Source organism: Nilaparvata lugens, chromosome 5 (assembly GCF_014356525.2).
Source record: "Nilaparvata lugens isolate BPH chromosome 5, ASM1435652v1, whole genome shotgun sequence".
Classification (NCBI taxonomy): domain Eukaryota; kingdom Metazoa; phylum Arthropoda; class Insecta; order Hemiptera; family Delphacidae; genus Nilaparvata; species Nilaparvata lugens.
The window spans coordinates 18,175,744-18,199,257 of record NC_052508.1 but is presented as its reverse complement, the minus strand read 5'-3'; the positions used below and the strand labels follow the sequence as shown (position 1 = coordinate 18,199,257).

At 32.8% G+C, this 23,514-nt stretch overlaps 1 protein-coding gene across 5 annotated transcripts in view; it reads left to right on the top strand.

Moving 5' to 3' along the window:
- LOC111055318 (protein croquemort) overlaps positions 1 to 23,514 on the top strand; it is a 58,180-nt gene that overhangs the window by 8,001 nt on the left and 26,665 nt on the right. For 2 of the 5 annotated variants that reach the window (XM_039427815.1, XM_039427813.1), the window contains exons 1-3: positions 9,399 to 9,805; positions 12,945 to 13,086; positions 22,247 to 22,407. In XM_039427815.1, the coding sequence (XP_039283749.1) occupies positions 12,967 to 13,086; positions 22,247 to 22,407 (281 nt within the window). In that variant the 5' untranslated portion in view covers positions 9,399 to 9,805; positions 12,945 to 12,966. Of the gene's footprint in view, positions 1 to 9,398; positions 9,806 to 12,944; positions 13,087 to 22,246; positions 22,408 to 23,514 lie in introns of those variants that run through there. The other 3 variants (XM_039427811.1, XM_039427812.1, XM_039427816.1) reach the window with 2 other exon arrangements.

The window sequence follows — 23,514 nt, the reverse complement described above, 5'->3', positions numbered from 1 at the left end:
AAAGTTCGATTTTAGATTCCCAATTATCAGACTTCAGATACAATTTAAACAAAAAAATCAAGTGGAGTAGATTGAGCATAAAAATCTCTACAATTAATGTTCAGTAACATTTTCATCTAAAATTGAAAATAAGCTTTAAATTCGAGAAAATGTGATTATTCAATTGCAAATTATTGTTGATTCTATTAAAGCATTCACTATGAAGAGATAGCAGACCTCATGTGTGTCTCCAGCGTTATTGCCCTGTCACCAGCTGGCTCAAATCTTTGAATAGTAGACTTGAGATGCGCGGGAACACTAGCGTCAGGTGATCAATTTTCATAACGGAAAAGAAAGTTGTGTGAGTGCGCCACACCAGATTTTATATAATTGTTTTCAGAGTAAAAACATGGTTTTTTAGTCATTATCCGCCATTTTTCTCAAGAATGTTACGGAGCTCCTAAAATTTTCCCAGGAATGAGACTCATGTCAGTTGATAGGGCTTATGAATAGCTATCCATGATATAAATTTGAAGAAAATCGTTAGAGCCGTTTTTGAGAAAACTGAAAAACATTGTTTTTTAGTAATTATCCGCCATCTTTGATTGAATTTCTTATTGTCGGATCCTCATGGTATAAGGACCTTAAGTTTAAAAATTCAAATCAATCGGTTAATTAGGAATGGAGTTATCGTGTTCACAGACATACACACACACACACACACACACACACACACACACACACACACACAGATCAACACGTAAAAAACATGTTTTTGGACTCAGGGGGTCTTGAAACGTATAGAAAACTTGAAATTAGGGTACCTTAATTTTTTTGAAAAGCAATACTTTCCTTGCCTATGGTAATAGGGCAAGGAAAGTAATATTGAAACCAAAGACCTTAAAGATGCATAACTCTTTTAAGGTCTTTGATTGAAACTATAGAAGACCTTAGTCTATAGAAATAGACTCGGCTTCTCCAGAACATCTGTGTAATCCACTTGTCAGCTTATTGATTATGAATAATTCTATAGTCCGATTAATCCTATCTTCAAAGTAGATGATATATATACAGGGTGGGTGAAAAGTCTGAGAACGGCTTAATATCTCATACACAAAGGTAATTTGACGGTGGGTGTGATTGGGGATTCTACTCAGATTTAAAATACTACTTTACTATCAATATTGTCCACTATGTTGAATGCAACTTTATTTTTATAAATAGGAAGATGGTCATGCGATACATGATTTCGTGGCTTAGTATCTCATAAAAAAAATGTGATTCCAAGGTGGGTGTGATCGGGGATCCTACCCAAATTAGAAATATGAATTTAAAAATCTGGTCTGCCATATTGAATGCAACTTCTTTTTTAAATAGAAAGGTTGTCATGCGATACATGATTTCGATACGGAATTTCAAGGTAAAACGAATGGTAAAAACTGCACATTGATATATCAAACCGTTTAGAAGATATTCACATTATTAATCAATACCACTTATGTATTTCATTTCTGATTTGAATGGTATTGATTAATAATGTGAATATCTTCTAAACGGTTTGAGATATCGATGTGGGGCTTTCGCCATTCATTTTTTCTCGAAATTCCATATCAAAATCATGTATCTCATGACCACCTTCCCATTTAAAAAAAAAGTTGCATTCAACATAGCGGATCCAAGATGGCGGACCATATTTTCAAAGTCATTGTAAAGTAGTATTTTCAATTTGAGTAGGATCCCCAATCACACCCACCGTCAAATTACCTTTGTGTATGAGATATTAAGCAGTTCTCGGACTTTTAGGACCCTGTATAGTGATATCAGAGTATGGAGGAATTTCTTTTCTTTTCATATTATCCTTGAAATGCAAAATATTTCAAAAATGTATACATCGACGGTTCGACGCGCAGTTGAAAAAGGAATATTCCTGCCAAATCTCATCGAATTCTATCAACGTGTTTGGCTGTAATCACGTTACATACAGACAGACAAAAGAAAATCCGAGTTGAAACATAGATCTCACTACGTTCGGTCAATTAAGATAAATTTAATATGTAGGGGGGGAGCTCTTCCTTGTTGGTGGGTGGCTGTATTTATGATTCTTAGGTCACCTTGGATGTGGCTTTTGATCTGGCTTAAAGAGAATGATAGCCAATAAGCCTGCACACGGGGACAATATTAACGTGGACTGAGTGTCCATTAGTTGTCGCAGGATCTCTTTATAGTGAGGTCTACGTTATAATTGCAGTATTTGATTAACATTGGTCTTGCTATAATTCATCAAAGCAGATAGCGGTATCCTCTTCTAGCTCCACATCGTTGCCAGATCACTTTTAAACAATGTAGAAATAAAATTGACAAGATATTTAATCGCAATTATAAAAATTCCTTATTTAATCATTGAATATTTTCTTTACGAATAAGATATAATTTATTATTTAAAACATGAATGAACAGTAAATATTACTTGAGATATAGCGGTATTAGCTATTCTTTATAGAAGGTAGAGAATCGACAACATTGTTCTATCTTTCTTCCTCCACTGCCATTATATCGTGGACTTCACTTTAAGCTGTAGAATCATCTGGCTGGGTGATATGTTTAATATTTTGAATTCACCTATAGTTGCTGTTGAGAACAAAGGAAAATATTTTGTCATTTTTACAATGGAACATTTTTGACTCTTATTCAACAGGTGGACCAATGGTCCACCTTATTATTTTTTTGTTTTGTTTTATCCACCAATATTCTTTTGTTTCTTCTAGGGTTACTGAATTTTTTTTAGCTGTAACTGAGGACAGCATAATTTATATTGTTTAGTTTTTTGTAGGTTTTCATTTTGAAGATACATGTTTTGTTGTTCTTGATATTGTGCCTTATCAAAATTATTATATTAGCCTATTATAAAAATATAGTGAGGTCCACGTTATGAAACAGTACTGCAGATGTAGTATATGTAGCAGTGGAGAAAGATAGGAGAACAGTGTAGCCGACTCTCTGCCTTGTGTAGAGAATGTTCAATGCTGGTACTATTGAATTTTCTGCCCAAAACTAGTGGACTGTATAAATGAATGAAGATAGAGAAAATGATTGAAAGGCTAATATTATTAGAATAGATGGACAGGTAAATCAATATAATAAATACCGATGCACCCTTGTGCATGCACTTGCCTTGGCCAATAGCTTGTCCATGCAAAAGGGTAGATGGCACCTTTGGTAGCTCAAGGGATTGTAGATAAAAGGAAAAAAGGTTGTCAACACCAAAGTAGTTGAATAAGCAATTTTAATGCTCAAAAGACAATTATTGAAAAAGGTAAAAAATATAAGTCAGGTGGAATTAATTACAATAGATAATCAAAAAATATATGAATGATATTGTAATTAAAACAATAACCAACAACAAGTAATAAAAATTTCATAAGAAATTCTTAGAGAACAAAAGGTAAAGTGCAAAATGCTTAAGAGTGCTATTAAATTGAAACTTAAATCCACAATTTCTAAAAAGTTGACAATTATTATATCTGATGTCAGACCAAGAAAACAATGAAGTTTAAAAAATTAAAATAATAGAAAAATAGCAAATTATTTGAAAATGACACTGAGAAGAGCTCAATAAAAAATTATTACAGGAATTTTAAAGGAATTTTTAAATTACTGAAAATTTAAAGGTTGAAGCTAAGAAAAATAAATCAATTTAAAAGAAAGATTATTGAAAATAGTATACCATAACAATAACCAGGATTAAACAAATGTTTGTCTGTGAACCTAAAACAATCCGGAGTGAATTAATAATAATCATGAAGTGTACAAATTTGAAGTTTCATTATTGAAACACAGATATTTCAAATGGTAATTACAGAAATGTGATTTTGAAGGAAGGTGAGAAAGAGAAAAGACTAGGTTAATAGCTAGCCTAAAAATGTAAAATTGGATAAAGATATGAAATTTCAAAACTGAAATTACACCTAAACTTCAAATGCAGATCCAAAAATATAAAAAAATAACTAAGAATTGATTACTAAGAAGTAACTCAAGTTGAATACTTGAAGATAATAAAAACAATAAAATGAAAGTGAGGTTACAAAAATATTAAGCAGCCTAACAACTTGACATAGGTCAATCAAGAGTTAAAGAATACATTTGTTCATGTTTAGTCATTTATCATGGACTAGACAAGATAATCAATGATATTGAGTTGACAAAGCCGGGAATAGAAAAAATTGACAAGCCGGGAATAGAAAAAATCATTCATTAGTCAAAAATACTTGTATGTAGACTGTACTTGACAAGCTATGATCAAGATCTCAAACTGGAGGACATAACCTAACATAAATAGTAAAGGTTGAACAAATGATTAAAAAAGGGACTGAATGAATCCTTATTAAATACTCAAATATGTGAATAAAAAGAATTAAAAAACTTGACATGAATGGTATCTCCCAGTATCTGGAACAGTGGATACAGCTCAATGCTTCTCAGAAGTGAAGTTGGCTACAGCAGATGTTTGGCGTGCGACTTGGACAGAAGACTTCGAAGAGTAGAATATTCCCATGAATAAGGTAAGCAGAAGGACCCTTCCTTAACCGCATAAGGACAGGATTGGAAGTAGACTCCACAAGATGATGAATTTGATGAGTAGAGATCCCCTTTATCCAACGTGAATAAAGCAGGAAATAGATTTAGTACAATCCTCGAGATGAAGAAGTTGATGAAAACTTTGAAGAAGTTAAGAATTTCCTTGTCAACATGAGCACGTTGCAACTCAAAGCAAATGCAAACTAAACTGAGCAGGAAGCACTTTAAAACTGGGAATGATGTTTTGAACAATCAAAAAACATAAGAGAACAATTTTTATAATGCTGAAAGGCTACATATTTAAAAAGGGAATGAAAAATGAACATTTTTCACAAGATCCAAGCAAGGCGTAGAAGTTGAACTAGTTGAAGCCATTTTTTAACAAAACAGAAGGAGGAAGTGAGTCAGAGCAAAACGTAAAACGGGATCACGGCAAAAACCAATGCCAACATGAACCACTAACAACAAATATGCCAAAAGAGATGAAGAGTTCAAAGATAAGAATCTCCTCGCAGTAATTATGCAAAATAAAGAAATAAGAAATGGGATTGTGTCCCATGGGAAGAAATTTGACAGATTCTGTACCAGAAATCAGTTCCAGTTCCAAGTTCCTGCCCCACAGTCAAAGTGTGTAAATTGTCGGGCCTGGTACAGTTCCAACTATCTCAGCTCTCATTGGTAGATGATTGTAGTCTGCTTGCTTCTCTGCGCATAGGCTGATAGTTTGTTTGTTTACCATAGCATAGCCATATAATACATAACCAACAAAATGATGTTTCATAGCCATTCATTGAATGAATTTTTCTCTATAGAAAATTTAAGAGTCATGGAATGAAAGAAATGCACACTTTTCTAGATGGTAGGTTTGTAAAACAGCCTTTCTTCATTCACGCAGCTAGTAAATGACACATTTTGGTGTAAATCAACTTGATAAGTGCATGCCAGAAGCTTGAACCAACGATTTTGAAATGGCGGTCCATGGGAACATTTTGCACTAGTCACATGATGGAACAATTTACGATTGGAACTGTACACAGTTTGTACGTTCTGTGTACAGTTCCAATCATAAATATATATATTATATATATAATATGAAATATATATCAAAAAGTTTTCATTTTTTCAACATCCTGTAAATCTTTTCATTCTGATCCAAATTTGATCCCAAATACACCAATGTCTGCATAACTTCCTTAAGAATGACAACAAAGAATTTATAGGGAGATATTTTTATAATTACACACCTCATCATAAAAAATATGATCAAATTTGAGTTGTGACATTTTTCTTGTAATCTAGACAATACACCTCTCAAAATAGTACATGCACTGATGTGGATTATCTCAAGTTAAAACGACATAATTAAAATTTTATGTACCAGTAATAGATCCTTACAAGGATGGGGATCCATTGGTTTCATAGGAGTGCAACAAAAAGAACTGTAAAAATTATACAATATTTTTAATAACCAAATTTGTGAAAATGCTCCCTGAAGTTTTCTCTCAAGAGTCTATAGATTTAATTATAATTATTAGGAACATGAAGTTACTGTACTTATGAATATTACAAACTAAAATTGCTTATTCAAATGAATGTTGATAAAAAGAAATGAATAACTGTTAGTAATAAATAGTTATTATCTTGGATTTCTTATTCTATTTCCATTTTTCTTAATTATTTAGAAAGATAAGAAATAATTTCAAGGGAAAAGTAAGTTTCAGGGTAAAGAAGAGTACAATGGAAAAAATTAATAAAGTAATAATAATTAATCTCAATATAAAGTAGATTAAAGTAAATATCAAAGTAATTAATAAATTTCAATCTCCTTACAATAAAATACTAGAAGTAGGAACTTCTCAGTCTTAAGAACACAGAGTTGTCACTACTAAACATGATAGAACTGGATTATTGTATCATAATTTTCATTGTATCATAGAATATGAATGGTATCTAGAATATGGAATTGGAAGATCTTATTTCAGTCGTATCAAATCGAAATAAATCTTGTGAAGATAAAATGCATAGTTTATACTATAGTGAGGTCCACGTTATAATGGCAGTGGATAAAGATAGAGGAATAGTGATGCTGATTCTCTGCATTGATTAATTATATTTCTACACTGTCAAAAACATGATTGGCATCGTGTTGGACCTAGAAAAGGATAGTACCACCGACTTTGTCGAATGATAGACAAGGATAGCAAAACCAAAGTTGATCAAATACTGTCATTATAAAGTGGACCTCACTATAGTCGATCAGTATTGTGTGATTCTTATTGCTGTTGTTTGGGAGTACTGCTTGTCTCTCCAACTCACTGAGTGCTGAATAAGTAATTTAAAGTAGTTTTCGATCATCCGATCATCCTCCATGAATTTGTTACTGCACTAGAATCTGCACTTTTGTGTACAACTTGGAAGCAATGTTTTGTCGGAATCGTTTTTTTGACTTCAAAGATGAGACGTAGTACATCTCACCGCTGTTAGGTTGGCGTTTTGATACTTCTTTCACCCAAGCTTGTCTGTTCAAACATTTTTTTCCATACTTTTTTGAGGGTTTTGCAGTTTTAGAATTGTGTTTTTTGGGGGTCATGCAGAACATAAGGTCTATATTCTGTGTGATGGGGAAAGTCACTGTTGTCAATATTTTTTCTGCAGTAATCAAGTTGTCTGTATATTCCGCCTTATCACTTGTTTGGACATTGTTCCCAGTCAGGACAAGCTGTAACATTAGTCTTCCACGTGACATCATTTTTGAAATTATTGAATTTTCCAAAAATGGAAATTAAAAACAGATTGTTGGAATCCTGTAGTTTATCCCTAGTCATTTTGACAAAGCATTATTGATTGATTTATTCCTATAGATCTGATGGAACATCAGCATACAGCAATTGTATAGTCACTTTCATTTATAGTACAACATTTTACACACTATTATTATAGGTACTCATAATATTATAGTAGGTACTATTTTACCATGTAAAATCCCAATTCCTGAAGTGAAGATGATTATTACTATTGTCTATTATTGTACATTGTAATAATAGTGCACATTATTAACAAATCAAAGCAAACTTAGGTACACCTGATGCCAATATTCTGGGTCAATTTTTGCAGCAAGACAAGCTAGTTGTCAAAAAGTGTAAGCGATCTAAGTTCAAGTGTAAGCTACTCTATTGATGATGGAATGTAAAATAAATTATGATTGAGATTATTATTATTGTTGCAATTTAAGATGAGAAGAGAGTGTATATCAAAACTTACACTATTCCAAACAAGAAAAACGTCACAACTAGTTATGTGACAGTATTCCAGAAGCATTTTGCACTCACCCCGGCCAGCTCTGCATTGAGTTGTGTCAGTTTTCATTTCATGAGCTATCACATGCGATTCTTGCTGGAGGCATTGCGACATATCGCTCATTCTAGTGTAACTACATTTGTGACTCTTTTTCTGTTGCAAGATATGACTGAACCAGTCCCATTTGTGGAATAAAACGAAAATTGATTTTTTCGAGTTGTGTCACTTTTCTTGCGGGCCAGCGATATATGTCTTGAAGGAGATTAGCTTAAGATGTTAGCATTTTTGACACACCAACCCCAACAGCCATTAGCCGTTTTCACACTGATATCTCGCTGACATGACATACAGACAGTTTAAGAGGATGTGGTTTATTTTTGCGCGAGGTCTACTGTTCACAGAACTACTAAAGTGAGGTCCACGTTATAATGGCAGAGTACGATTGACAATACTGTTGCTGTCCTTTTCTATCATACAACAAAAAAGATAGCGCTATCTCTCTCTAGCTTTGCAATAGGCTACTGTTGCTGTCCTTTTCTATCATACAACAAAAAAGATAGCGCTATCTCTCTCTAGCTTTGCAATGTTGTCCGTTTGCCAGAATATTTTATTTCTACTTTTGACAGTTACTTTTGTCTACAAAAGTAGACAAACAATTCTCAGCCGCCATTTTTTTCTTCTTTCTATCAAAATACTTTAGTACACAAGTCGTATAATTGATTTGAAATTATAAATAATTTAACATATTTTTAAGTAATGGGAATCCATTACTACTGCATTATGCCTCCTTCATTGACAAATATAAATATTTATCTATCTTCTATCCATCTATAAGACGAGATGGTGTGTGTCTTTCTGTCTGTATGTGAGCTCATCACGCTTGAAATACTTGACTGATTAAGCTGTAATTCTTCACAAAGATGATCGTTCTGAAAATCCTTCAAGGATAAGCACTATCTACCTTCAATGTTCATATGCTTTTTTTTATGAAGGAAGTTTCCATTATTTTGTTTTCAACAAATCAGAAGTTATAATCATTATAAAATGTATTTTGTCTGGAATCGCAGTAGGATGTAGGCTTGCCTGCTGCAAGCGAGTCTCTAATTTTTGTACAGGCCCGACAGTCGAGACCAGCGACATTCGAGGCCAGCGACGGTAGAGTACTCCTGAAAAAGAGGCCTCAAATGTCGCCTGCGTTAGGCAACAGTTGAGGCCACTCTAATTTTTGTACAGCCCCGACAGTCGAGACCTACGACGGGAGAGGACTCCTGAAAAAGTGGCCTCAAATGTCGCCTGCGTTAGGCAACAGTTGAGGCCACTCTAATTTTCGTACACTCCCGACAGTCGAGGCCTACGACCTCGTCGTATTCGTAGGCCTCGAATGTCGTCGGTCTCGACTGTCGCGCCCCCGACCTCACTATAATATAACTTCTTGTACCACTCTGCCGTCGACAAGCTTTTTCCTGAATGAAAATTTTCGTCGACTCACTTTGACTTATCTGACATTAGCTTGTGATGCTTTGAAGGCTTCTCTATGTATCTCCCACTCGAATGTTCCGCTTCATGAACCACTGTTTTCTTTTATCAGCTGGTGTGCATGCAGACACTTGAATGTTTTGTAATTGCTTCATAAATCTTCTTTCTACTGTAATTAGTAGACTTTTCAGTTTGTTCTTTGTAACACGCTGGTTCTTTTACTTTGACAGTGTACTGTATCATAAAGAAAGTTGTCATATAGTGAAATGAAAATATTATGTATTAGTGGTTTGTTATGTGACCAAAAGTTAGTCATGCTAAAATAAACAGTACAAAGTTCAATTTCACAAACTTGTATTTCCTCTGACTATTGTATTGAAACTATTCAGATTAGATCTACTTGAGTAGAAACGTTGAAACATTATTATTGGAAGAGCTTGACAAGTTCGGTGGTACGTTATAGTTTTCACTCTTTAAGGTAAGACAAAGACAGACTTTCTCTTCTAAACAATGTTCATTTTATTGATGTTCATCATTTGGCTACTATTATACTTACGTCAGTACAACTACCGTCGTCAGTTGGTAAAGTGAATAATTTGAACATTTTTTTGTTCAACAATAAAACCACAACATACGACTTATTTTGGTTAGGTACCGTCATTAAATGTGGGTTCACATCAACCGAATTTGAATCAAACGAAGTCTAAAGTCACGGCATTTATCACATAAAATGATTCTCACAATAATTTATTATTGCATACCGGTACGGTTTTAATGTTTGGTGGTTCAAAGAACTCTTTCCTCTCAATCTCGGTGTCTAGAGCATATATATCCAACCTTTAAGTTAGTTTGAAAAGATAAAATTGAATTTTTGATAAGCTGGGAACATTTTGTTGACTTAATAGCCCAGTCAACGAAGTGTTATAGAGGGAAAAGTTTGGAAGACAATTTTTGACCCCGCAGTTCTGTTTAGGGTGGTGAGAAGGTAAACATATAAAAAGTCCCCACCCCTACCCACTGTGCTAAGAGGGTGGGGGTGGTTCAAAGGTACCATTTTTTGGTTTTTCGCATATAACTAGAAAACCATGCATTTTACAAACATGACTCCATGCTGATCATGAGCTTATAGAGCATTAAATTCTCTTTAATTTGATGTATAATTTCACAAGTTTACGCACATCCCCACGACTGTTGCAGCAGCTTCAGTGTTGAGTGTAAGATCTTCATGCAAAAATAGACCAATTGACAATGGAATTTGGAGAGAATGGTTTGAACACAATTTTTGACTTTGCAGCTTTGTTGGGACCAGTTAGGGGGTGAACATATCAAAAGTCCCCATCCCTACCCCTTGTGCTGAAGAGATGAGGGTGGTCTAAAAGTTGCATTTTTCTATGTTTTGCTTACACGCTGATATATTGAGAAAAATGCGTTCAACCGACAAAACTAACTATTCAGAAATTAAGCTTGATAAATTCTCTACAATATTTGTTCTGTGGTGATTTGTGATATCTCCAACAGTTTTCGAGATATACGATCTTAAAAGTGTAAAATTGTTGAAATAACAGTTTTTAATCCTATTTTTTGATGTTTCAGGGCCTTCAACTCTCCAACAATGCATCATAAAAATAAATGCTCACAGTAGATTTGCCCTCATCTCTTCAGCACAAGGGGTAGGGATGGGGACTTTTGATATGTTCACCCCCTAACTGGTCCCAACAAAGCTGCAAAGTCAAAAATTGTGTTCAAACCATTCTCTCCAAATTCCATTGTCAATTGGTCTATTTTTGCATGAAGATCTTACACTCAACACTGAAGCTGCTGCAACAGTCGTGGGGATGTGCGTAAACTTGTGAAATTATACATCAAATTAAAGAGAATTAATGCTCTATAAGCTCATGATCAGCATGGATTTTTTTCATCGATATTCAAAAAGTTATAAGAACGAAAATAGCAAGAAATTGAGGGAAAATGTGTTTTTTAAAAAATGTCACATCTTTTAGAGCGGATATCTCGAAAAGTAAAAGAGATATAGAAAAAGTTGTGAGATCAATATTGTAGGAAATTATGTAAGCTTCAATTTCTTATAGGATAGTCATGTCTGTAAAATGTATGGTTTTCGAGTTATATGCGAGAAACAAAAAAATGGTACCTTTGAACCACCCCCACCCCCTTAGCACAGGGGGTAGGGGTGGGGACTTTTGATATGTTTACCTTCTCACCACCCTCAACAGAACTGCGGGGTCAAAAATTGTCTTCCAAACTTTTCCCTCTATAACACTTCGTTGACTGGGCTATTGGGTCAAAAAAATGTTCCCAGCTTATCAAAAATTCAATTTCATCTTTTCAAACTAACTTAAAGGTTGGATATATATGATCTAGACACCGAGATTGAGAGGAAAAATTTCCCCGTTATTTTGTACAAAAATTTCAATTGCTACGACATCGACAAGTCATAATTATTCAGATATTGAAAAAAAAAACATGTTTTCAATTTTATAAAAAAAATTCTTTCAATCCTGAAACGTATTTAGCACTATTGGAATGTTGGGGAAGCTATTCTTTATACAATTCTGTGGTTAAATTAGAAATTCGTGGAAGTCGCACTAATTTTACACAATTTTTACAACGCTGTTATTTCTTTGGATGGAGAGCCAAGTCTTAACTTATTTCATTCAGACTAGGCTATAGTTTACAAGATTGACAAGAGTCGGCGGTGTTGAGCTTGACATAACTGGATAACCTTTGACTTTTATATATTTTTCTGTACTAAAATCTTACCACTAACCTCCCTCCCCCCAAAGTTTTGGTGGTGGATGCGTCAACGCCGAATCATTATGATCCGTAATATTATTATATATACTAGCAGGAAACCGGTGCTCCGCTAGGGTATATTTTAAAACTTGATAAACTGAAAACTTGACGTAATGAAATCTTGAAGAATTGATAGTTGGCCTATAATCATCCTCAGTTAATATTAAGAATTAAAGGAAAATTTCAAGTTAACAAGACAAATCAGTCCATCAGTTCAGACGTGATTTATTTATTTATCATTTACAATCAAAGAAACAGACTGCAGTCCAAAACTTCTTTTCATCCAAATTTCATAAAATAAATTGTCCAAATAAAGGTTATGTTCGATTTTCCAATTCTTCAATAATTTCCACATTGAAACAAAACACAAACACTCGAAACAATTAATTTCTAATTTAGAAAGATTAAGATCCGAATTGATAACAAAATTCCTTCTTATTAGTACTCAAAACTGCAAAATAAATATAAATTTGAATATTTTGTTCCGAAATTAAAACAATCTTCTTCACTAGAAGCACAGCTTCTGTGATGATGCGTGAAACATAATTTTTCTATCCCGTACGTGTATAAGCCAGGTTTTTTTATTATAGTATAGATTGTAGCTTACCTAGTTGAAAAATCTGGAATTCGACAACTCTCAACTATAAAATATAGTTTCAACATTTATGTTGAAGAATGGGTTAACTCAATAGTGCACACTCACATGTACACACTGAAAAAAGATAATCGTGTTGTACTTTTTTTTCATGTACTCTATTTAATTTGTTTTTTGAAAGATAAATAACAAATTTCTTGTTTTGTTTCAGACAGGAAGAAACAAACTATAAGATGACGCTGTACATTTGTTTACAAAAGACCATTTTCTTTGGAATTGGTGGTGTATTTTTTGTGGTCGGACTCATGATGGCCTGCCTTTGGCCCGTCATATACAACAATGTCTTGAGAACAGTAAGTTTTAAATTATTTTACACATTTACTCTTGAAACGTATTCAACCACTCTTCTCTCTGTCCATTCGTAAAATAATATTTTAATACATCAATTTTGTCCATTTCAATTTTATGTTACTTTATGAGTCTATGTTGTTTCTTGAAGAAGAAAGCATACAGTAATAATTGATGAAAATGACTGTGATTGATGAACAACACAGCTAAAGGCTGGCCTATCTAAAAAATAGGATGAAAATACAAATGAGATATTGAAATAAACAGAAATGAAAATGCATCATTAAAAGAATAACTATGTTAAAGAGTAATATTAGTGTATAGCAATGAAGAAAACTTACAAATATGAATTTTTTTTATTTATGAAAAATCTATTATGAACATACAGTATAAACATTGTGCTGATCTGAATCGATCTATGGTAATAATAGGAATTGAAAGAATAGAAAATGTCATGGCATTCCAAGTAGTGATGTCTGTGTATTAGAACTGCTGAGTTGATAATGCATACTGAAAAAAGTCATGAATAGCTCAGACCAGCCTGGCCTGTGATGAACCTGTATAAACAATTCATAGAATTCTTAGAACTCATAGGAACGGTAAAAAAATCAATTTTACAAAAATCGATGTACATGTAACTGGATTTAGAAGATCAATACGATAATGTTCTCTATCACAATTTAATCATAGAAATGTTTAAGTGAAAACGTTGAGCGCAAACCTTCTGCCATGAGGAGACAAATAAATTTATGAAAAGCTTGATAGCTTGAATAGTGATCTGATATTTGTTACACGTTTTTATTCTAAGACATAATATGTCTTAGACTAATTTTTAATGTTTCTTCAATCGGCAGGAAAACTTTGGTTTTTCAAAGTTATCTTACTCCCTTATTTTGGGGTATTTTCAGAAATCAAGATAAATAACCTACCAAATTTCCTACACGAATACAGTGTAAGTTGTATTATAATACCTACTTACGTACTGTATAGTACAGTACCTGTTCGTTTTTACCGTATAATTATATGATAATAGAAAGCTTTATTAAAAACAGCCATAACTTCCTTGTTTTCGGATATTTTCGAAAACGGGACTTACGCTTTAAAGAATTTGGGGTCGCTGAATCCAAATCCGAAATCAGAAATCTTCTATCTATATTTTTAAGAAAGTTAGACTTTGAGAAAAAGTGATGAGTCATATACTTTGAGCAAACGTCGGCATAGTTGTTAGATCTTGCCTCTGCTTGCCTCGAGGGGAAAAGACGTGACAAAACGAGGTTCCTGGATAGGAGTCACCATGTGAAAGACACGATTTGACTCAATGTACTTCGACAAAAAAACGTGAACACTGTTCAGTGTTCAAGTTGCACGTCTCCTATCGTGTGAAAGAGGCCTAAAGGTTTCCCCTACAGGTATCATATTATAGACCAGAAGGCAGAAGGTCAATTGGAAGGCCAAGTATGATATGGCAATAACTGCATGCCATATGTATGAAATTTAAATTCATCCAACTTACTTAAATTCAAAACACCATAAGCTTTTTGTAAGTCGGAACAGGCAATAGCCTTTTTCTTGCACGAAGGATGATGATAATGAATTCACTCAATTATAGTTACTTAAACAATTCAAGCATACACGTTGTTGATGTACTTTATGTAAAGCAACAAAAAAAATGTACTCATATACCTACTCAAGTCTTGATTTTATCAAATACGTGGTACGGTATATAAATTATATATAGGCCGACGTATATATTTTATTTATTTTCATTGGAATAATTGATGATTCTTTCAATTGAAAACACTAATAGCCTATCCTTCTTTGAAGCTAGACAAGACTAATTTTGGCTAATTGAATTAGGGTAATTTAGGGTAAGCTAGGATATTTAAAATATATTGATATATTCATGGTATAGTTTTTTGATTTTGTTCAATGGTATGAAAACGATAATTTATTCTTAAAATGATCAATGGAACTATTTAATGTTGTGATCTGTATTCGGAGAATCCGAAAGTAAATGCAATAATGAATCATGAGTATGACTCATGAACATGAGCAGTGATCTCCACATTGAACTTCCTGTAATAGATGCAAAGTGCATCTGTAGTGCAAGAGTTGAATGAATCATAATCTCCTATTGTTCAATAATTAATTCAACAACCCAACATTCCTACAAAGTATTGCTAAATATAGATGCCTTCATTTGCATTGAATAATTAATAGAGCAAAATCAAGTCTCAACTGTATTCTAAAACCAGAAGCAATGCGAAACATATCACAGCTTGTGTTATCTATCAACACTTGAATAAGTCATTCAACTTGTGATTCTCAGATATATTGAATTACTTCAATGGTGGCTCTGCTCTCTTCAGTGACCTTGTGCAGAAGCTGATTATTGTTTGATTCTTGATACTTCACAAAAATGATGAGCACTCAACTCAATTTCCATTCGATTACCTGGCTTTTAAATAAGCTACAGATTTCTTATTTTATCTAGAATTAATTCAATTATAAGTATAAATTAGAAATGCTTCAAGCTTAGCTGACTTAGGGACCTTCTGCAGTGAACACCGGAGAGGGTCTTCTTACTAATAATATAAATTTGTTCAATAGCGAACTACTCGTAAAGAGAAAACTAATGACCAGATATATGGACAATTTGTAGGTATATTAGAATATTTCATGATTTGGAACACTTTCATTACAAAATACCAGTCTAACTTATAACGAAATACCAGTCTAAATTGAACCTAACTTTTAGTAAATAATAAACTCGAGTGCAGAAGACGGATGTAATGTCAGAAAGCGGTCCCGGTTATGAGTGATAGTTGTTTAGTATTACCATAGAGTAAAGATACCGTTAGAACAATCATTAAAATGTAAAAATGACTTGTCTCTTGTATTATTCATTGAAAATGTATACATCATCTGAGTCTTTGTAAACGTGTTCTAAGTGGAAATAAAAATAAAAATCGAAGTACACTTTTTTTAAATTGTTCACTTACGACATGTTTCGGCTATGATGCCATTATCAAGTTATTATCATAGCCGGAACATGTTGTAAGTAAACAATTTAAAAAACGGGTACTTAGATTTTCATCTTTATTTTAAATCAAGAGTAGCTCTAACGGAAAAAGACAATTTGATGGTGCTATAAGTGATATAACATCAGGTTTTTCCCTGTGATGTGAAAAGGACCGTGGATTCATGGGGCTGACAATTATAGGTACGATTAATGAACTCAATTTCGTTGTTGTACTAATAATTACTAGAATATTTTCACTTGAAAGAATTGTTTTGTACTTCCCATCTGCCTTGGGTCGTCTTATCTTCAGTATACAATTTTCATTTCTGTCTTGACTTCAAAACAATAAATTGTTGTTCCAATGTTAAATAAACAAAATAGACGTCACTATTAATCACTGCAGTTGTTTCTGTAAATTGAAGAAAACCATTTAACAATTAACCATAACGAATTGAAATATTATCTTTTTTTAATAATTCGGAGCCCACCTCAAGCTGTAGGTTCACTTATCTCTCATCATCTGTCAGATAAGCCACGCACAAACCTGAAGCTCATCTGGGCATCACCCTCAGTAACAAATCATAATTATTGTTTTATCAACTGCCAGTAGACAGTGGTTTATTACTCTATCTTGAAATCAAATTTAGTAACTTTTTAGGGCTTATTCAGTCATGATATTTGTTAGTACTATTTATGAAAATTACTTATAAAAATCACTTTCTACGGGCATTAAAATAACCTTTTTGACCCTTTTTTATGAGTATTTGTGCTCATAACTTAACTTGGTTGGATTCTATCAACTCCTTATACGTAATAAGATACTTGAATCAATTAGACTTAGGATACTGTTTAGTCAACTATAGGTATATAAATTGCATTGCATATAAAAAGCATGGAATGCTTTCCGGCTTACTTTTAAAGGAGAATTCAGTTTATTGTAGGGTAATAGGCCTACATGCTATAGTGAGATTCACCTCTAACTATCAACATTCCTTACAAATAAAACCAATCAAATATTGCTGACAGATTGAAGTGAATTAGTAGAAAGCTAGATCTCTATAATATATTGACTGATAAGGAAACCTGTCCATTAGTTGCATGATAAACAATTCATTTAGCTATAGTTATAGTGTCAGCATTGGTTGAATGGAAAACGTAGATCGTTTGAAGTGAATTTTAACTACAGGCAGTTCTTTGTTAAACATTATCAGTGTGTATTCCTTTTGCGAAATCGTTTTTTTAAATTAAGTTTGCATTTATTGTAAATTGTAAACAATGCTTGTATAACTCACTGTCTACCTTGATATTCGTCTGCTGTAACTCTTCCTAAACAATGAAAACCAAACTTTACTCCAAATGAATATTATATAGACAGTTTTCGGGGATCAGTAAGACCCGAAATAGTATTTTAATATAAGAATATTTACTACTCAAATTGGGTCATCCTTCAACTAAAGTTTTTCTAACCGTAATACTCTGATTAAAAATTTTTTAAATAGTGTTTCAGATAGATGACTGTATCTCCTTCTTAAATTCTTGGGTTTTTATTATAAATAAAAAAGATATTTCCTCATATTGATATATTTTATTTCATAAGCATTTTAATTCATTTATTTATTGTACATAAATGTCTCTTGATTTTTCATTCATAATACATATTCAAATAGCAAACTTGTTTTGATAATAGGACCTATTTTGATAATTTCAAGTCTGCAAAAGTACAATTAATATGCTATTTCCAACTGATGAAAACTGTTGAAAATTTTACCTACGCTGTGAGGCAGAAGGGTATCTGAGAAAGAAGAAGAAAACTGTTTAAAACTTTTGTTTGCAAAGTTATTCTGAATTGAATTAATTTATTTATCTCAAGAATCACAAAATGTTATATATATGTTACAAGCTTACGTTCAAATGAAGTAGGCCTATACAGCACTCAACAATGACTTGAATGAAACTTTAACCTCTCAATTCATAGAACAAAATTCTAATCAATAAAACATGCAAAAGAGGTATTAAACGTGATCTACTGCTTTGCATTGCTTGAGGAAAATTATCAGACATGTCAATCAATGAATCAATTACCCGAGGAAATTGAATTCCAAGTGGATCAAATTAGCTATGTTTGTGCTGGTATAATCATGGAAATGATTGGCAGTTCTTTCCAATGAACAATGACCAAGCTACTGAGCTTTCGACTTGATTTACAAACTCTAGCAAGGTCAAGAGGCTAAACAGGCAGATAACAATTTTCCCTTGAAATCTTGTTTGCCATAAAATCAATAAAGTATCGAGAATAATTGACACAGATTTTTTAAAGAAGCGGTCTCTGAGTTCATTTTTTATGTCTGGGATGTGAATTTCGATTATTTTTTTTTTCAATAAAACAACTATTTTGTAGATTCGGAGTTATCTTCATCGCATTTCTTAGTCACTCTTGATTTGACTGAACAATTTCAAAACAACTTCAGTTTCATGACAGATATTTATTCATTTATTGTATAAAACACAATAATAATAATAATAATAATAATATAATTATGACATTGGAGGAAAAACTAGGCTGAGCCTGTACTATTTCTGAAATAAATAATATAATCCTGTAGCCTCACATTTTACTGTATAGTTTTAAAGCAATCCCATGATAATTAGGAATAAATAATTTCTTGGTGTAGCCCAACATTCCCCAGGCATATCATTTTTCGTATTTCCGACCTCTTTGTTTCTTGTTTGCTTAGACGTCTGCAAAGTCATTGAATTGGAATATTGAAATTCAACTTATGCAACTTGTATACTTTCCATACACAGTTTGCAACTTAACAGCGAGCAGCCTATTGGATTAAAAAAGTGATAAATCTTGAAATTTGATTGTTTCCAATCAAAAATTCTAAATTCAAAATTTTTTGTAATTATTTTGGGACCATGAATATCTGTGTTTGAAACTACAGACTAATCATACCTTTCTTTGGACTGATTTTCAATCAAAATTCGGGAATGGAATAGTAAGGGCTATAAGCCTGTTTTTCCATTTCCAATCATTTTATGACTTTGTCATTGTTGAATAAATAAATAAATAAATAAAATATAGTCAAGTTTAGGTCTATTAGTGTTCCCAAGCCAAGACATTCTTGAACTCCCCACCTTTAACAGTAGCTGTTGAATTCCAAACTTTCAGTCAAGTTGATTGGAAAATGCTTCCACATCTCTTAGAATATTCTCAATAAGATGAGATACATTTTTGTCTGCTTTCAATTTTTTCACTAAACTATTGTAAATGATCATTTTCCCTTATTTACTTTATGTATTAGAATGTATTCTTTTGTTATCGAGAATAAAATTTCCATTCATTATATATCTTTTTATCTTGAACAAATATGAAAGTTCAAATTCTGATCACGATTTCCACCGTCTGAACTGATGAAGCATTGTTCCATCTTGTTTTCAAATGCCAGTGATAATAGAAAATACTAATAGAAATAGCTCACTCCTGCTTATCGCGGGAGTTCTATCACTTTGTTCTAGTGCACTAATCGGAAAGAGAAAGTGATGATAGCTGCATGATAGAACGAGTGAGTGAACATGTAATAGAAATAGTTTATTAACAAGAATGAGAGAGTTTCTATGGTAACTTCCTCAATTGATAATAATAGGATTTGATTATGAGTCGGATCAATAATTGACGTGAACATACATAGCCTACTGTATTTACATTCTATAAATACTTTCCGTATTTCTAGACTATTATTATTAATTTCAAGAATGGAATAGTTTTATTTGTCAACAAATATTCCATTTACTGCTGTTGATACTGTTACTCATATTATATCTTACGCTCAGTTTGCGACAGGAATATATCATTTCTGTGTCACACCATTATGAATAATATTCCTCATGAAATTAGTCAGCCGGGCATATATACAATATCCAAATACAAAAAAATCGTCTCAAACTGGCTGAAGATTATGGATGTAGATCAATGTGAGCGGCTGCTACAATCTGCCTACCAACACTAAATTGGCCTACCTAATTTCCTCTTTCTTTCCCCCTCTCCCTCTCTCTTTGTCAACAGACTGTCAAGTGTAGACCCTTTTCTCATGGATATATCCCATGCCATTGTGATTGCTCCGTATTCAACGTGTCTGGGTGTGTGTGTGTGTGTGAGTGTATTTATTATTAAATAACATAAAATACTATCAGTAGAATAATAAATATTATACAGTTCTGAACTCATTGACCCACGAACAGGCCCATTAGGCCTATGTGGGCAATTATTATTTCACTATTAGGGTTCAGATTTGCTAAGCTGTGCAATTTTCTCAGATCTAAGGATAAACTATAATAGTCTAAAGCTCTCTATTTATAACACTATTAATAGATATCATCCTTTATTATAAGATGTATCACTATTATAATTTAATATAATTATTGTATAGAATTATTGTATTACTCCTTAGGTCATGATGTCTTAAGTTTTATTTTACACAATTGTTACGTTGTGCTGCTTGCATTTTGTGCCCTTTTTAAATATTATAATCATGTATAATTTGGCGAAATAAACTCAATTCAATTCAATTCAAAATCTTCTAATAATGAAATTGTCCTATGTAAATCAATGTCATTTGATAAGAGAACCATATCATAGAATCAATAGGCTTCAAATTATTTCAAGTGTAGAATCAGGAGGTTGGGTCATGCGAAGAGGCGATGACCGCGAGCACAATCCCTAAAATTGTGATTCGGGAAAAGCTTCATAATAGAAGACAATGAGGGAGACTCAGAAATAGTTGGCTGGATGAGGTGTTGAATGATGTGAGGAGTTTGGTAGTAAGTGGATGGAGAGGCATACTCAATGATAGAGATGCGTGGAGGTTGATAGTTGCGGAGGCCAAGGCTCACCATGGGCTGGAGCACCGTACAAGAAGAAGAATAATGAAATCGTCTAATGCTCATTCAATGTCATTTGATGAGAGAACCATATCATAGAATCAATAGGTTTCAAATTATTTAAAGTGTAGACGTTTTAGATTTAGAAGATGATGAATTATTAGTCTAAGACTTTAACTAATCTGATGCTCAAGATTTATTAGGCTCTTCATTGAGCTCCATGCTTCATGTGATCTTATTTTAAATGAATCAGTGTAATTATGAAAGTGGAGATTTAGAAATATTCTAGACATTCTTAGTATTCCCAGCTTAAATACTATCCCTTTTTTGATTTGATCAAGGAGGTAATTGACCTTTATCCAAAAATGAGACTTGTCTGCACCGTAGTACAGTCTCAGTCTGTTTTTCTCTCTCAACTTTCAATTAATAATAGAAGAATATGTAATTTACTCGAATTGTATAGATTTATTGATACAAAACTGAGTTCCAATAATCGTAGTTGTAGTTTGACCAAATGATAATTTATGAAATTATATTGCATCAAGAATATATGAATATATTTTAACCTTGTAACTGAATCATTCAGCCGCACTAAAAGACTTTAACAATAGGCTTCTCACATTATTGTTTCATTATAATCATAATGAAATTGAGTTTTGTTTTAATAGCAGAAAACAATTGAATATTGAATAGCAAAACCAAAATCGTCGATCTATATTATCCACTATTCATATTATTATTACCATGAACGGTAAAATTTAATTTATATCGAATTTTTCTTGTCAGCTGCATTATTTGGAGTACTTTTGAACAAGAATGAAATCGGAAAGATCGTATTAAAAATTAATATTTCAATTGCTTATTTATACGATGATAAATACGATGATTATAAGAACAACACATTAAATAACAACTGATCGCTTCTGTTTTCAATAAAGTCTCATAATTTCTAGATTCTATTAGGCTAAGTTCTTTCAAGTTGTAAATTTCTTGATCCCTTACAAACTTATTCAACTCATGTTGAGTTAAGTTTTAACTTACTGACTAGATTTTTCAAATCAGTAGCACAAGTAAAAAGGCTTTTCCGAGTCATAACCGATCTGAAATTTGAAAATTCATTGTTCCACGGTGAAAGAAATGACTGAATGAAACTTAAAATTGTTTTTTTACTGAGAGTAAAAAATCTTTCATTAAAGAGAGTATAATTTCTTCTAGAACTGATTTCTGACAATGATTTAAAAATGTATGAATTTATGTTTCAGCAACTGGCTATTTCGGAAAAATCCAAAACCTTTGAAATGTGGTCAGAAACACCAATTCCAATGTACATAGACATATACCTGTTCAATTGGACAAATCATGAACGTACGCTGAAATATAAAGAAAAGCCTATCCTGCAACAAGTTGGGCCATATGTTTTCAGGTGAGTTTGCTTTGCTTCCTTCTTTCATTAAATACTAGCAGGTAACCCGTGCTTTGCACTGGGGAAAATTTTGTGTTGTAAAATGCAATCTCCTTATGTCCAGGAAAAATAAGTAAATGGAATAATTATCCTATCAAAACTACGTGGACTATCGTCATCAGTTTAACATTTCCAGATTAAAAGTTTCATTGGTTTCGAACCCGCAACCTTTTATTCATGAACTGTGCGTGTGCTACCAATTAATCTATGCCCGGTTGCAGAGTCGCTACATAAAGTCACCCATAGTTAACAGAGCCATTAGTTAACAACTCGCCCATAAATAGATGCTCGTTGCAGAGTCGTTTGCCAGACCCCTGTTAGCTAAGGCTCTGATAAGGCACACACATAAGTCACACTGCTGCTCATACCACTTTTTGCGTGGTATGCTTCTATCCAACTAATGTATTGGCAACGGAGAGGGAATCACTGTGAACAGTTCTTTCAAACCTCCAGTCGGATGACGTCACAACATGGCGCTTGTTTATCACAAAACTGCTGTCTGCTTATTGTGTTGTTTATGCTTGGAGTTTACGAATCAAGATCGTAATAAATTATTAATAATTTGTAATAAATTATTTTCAGTTTGATTTTATTTAGTTTTATTCCAGTTTGATTTTTTGATAGCTAATTGAATGAATTAAGTAAAATAAAATTAGAGGTAGAAGTAAAATATGTGACTGGTGTATTTATTATTGTATAATATTGATAAAAAAAAATTTGACCAGAATTATTCCATTGCCTTCTGGCATTTTGATATATCTTGGAAGCAAACCAATCAGTTTACAAGATATATTTCTAATGACTCTGCATACGGTGCTTATTATTAAATTTAATAATGAATGATTATTCAAATTTATGTAATTATACAATTTATTGAAAATTGCTTTACATCTTCCTTCAAGCTACTAATGTAATCAACTATTATGTATGACCATTTTCGTCTGTCTTTTAAAACATGCAAACAAGTCTCAACATCACCTTAAAATACACTTGGCGCGAATGTATAGTGGATTTATAAGCACGATTTTGGGCATTTAAATAAAGAGCACTTTTAGTTATTGGTATCCT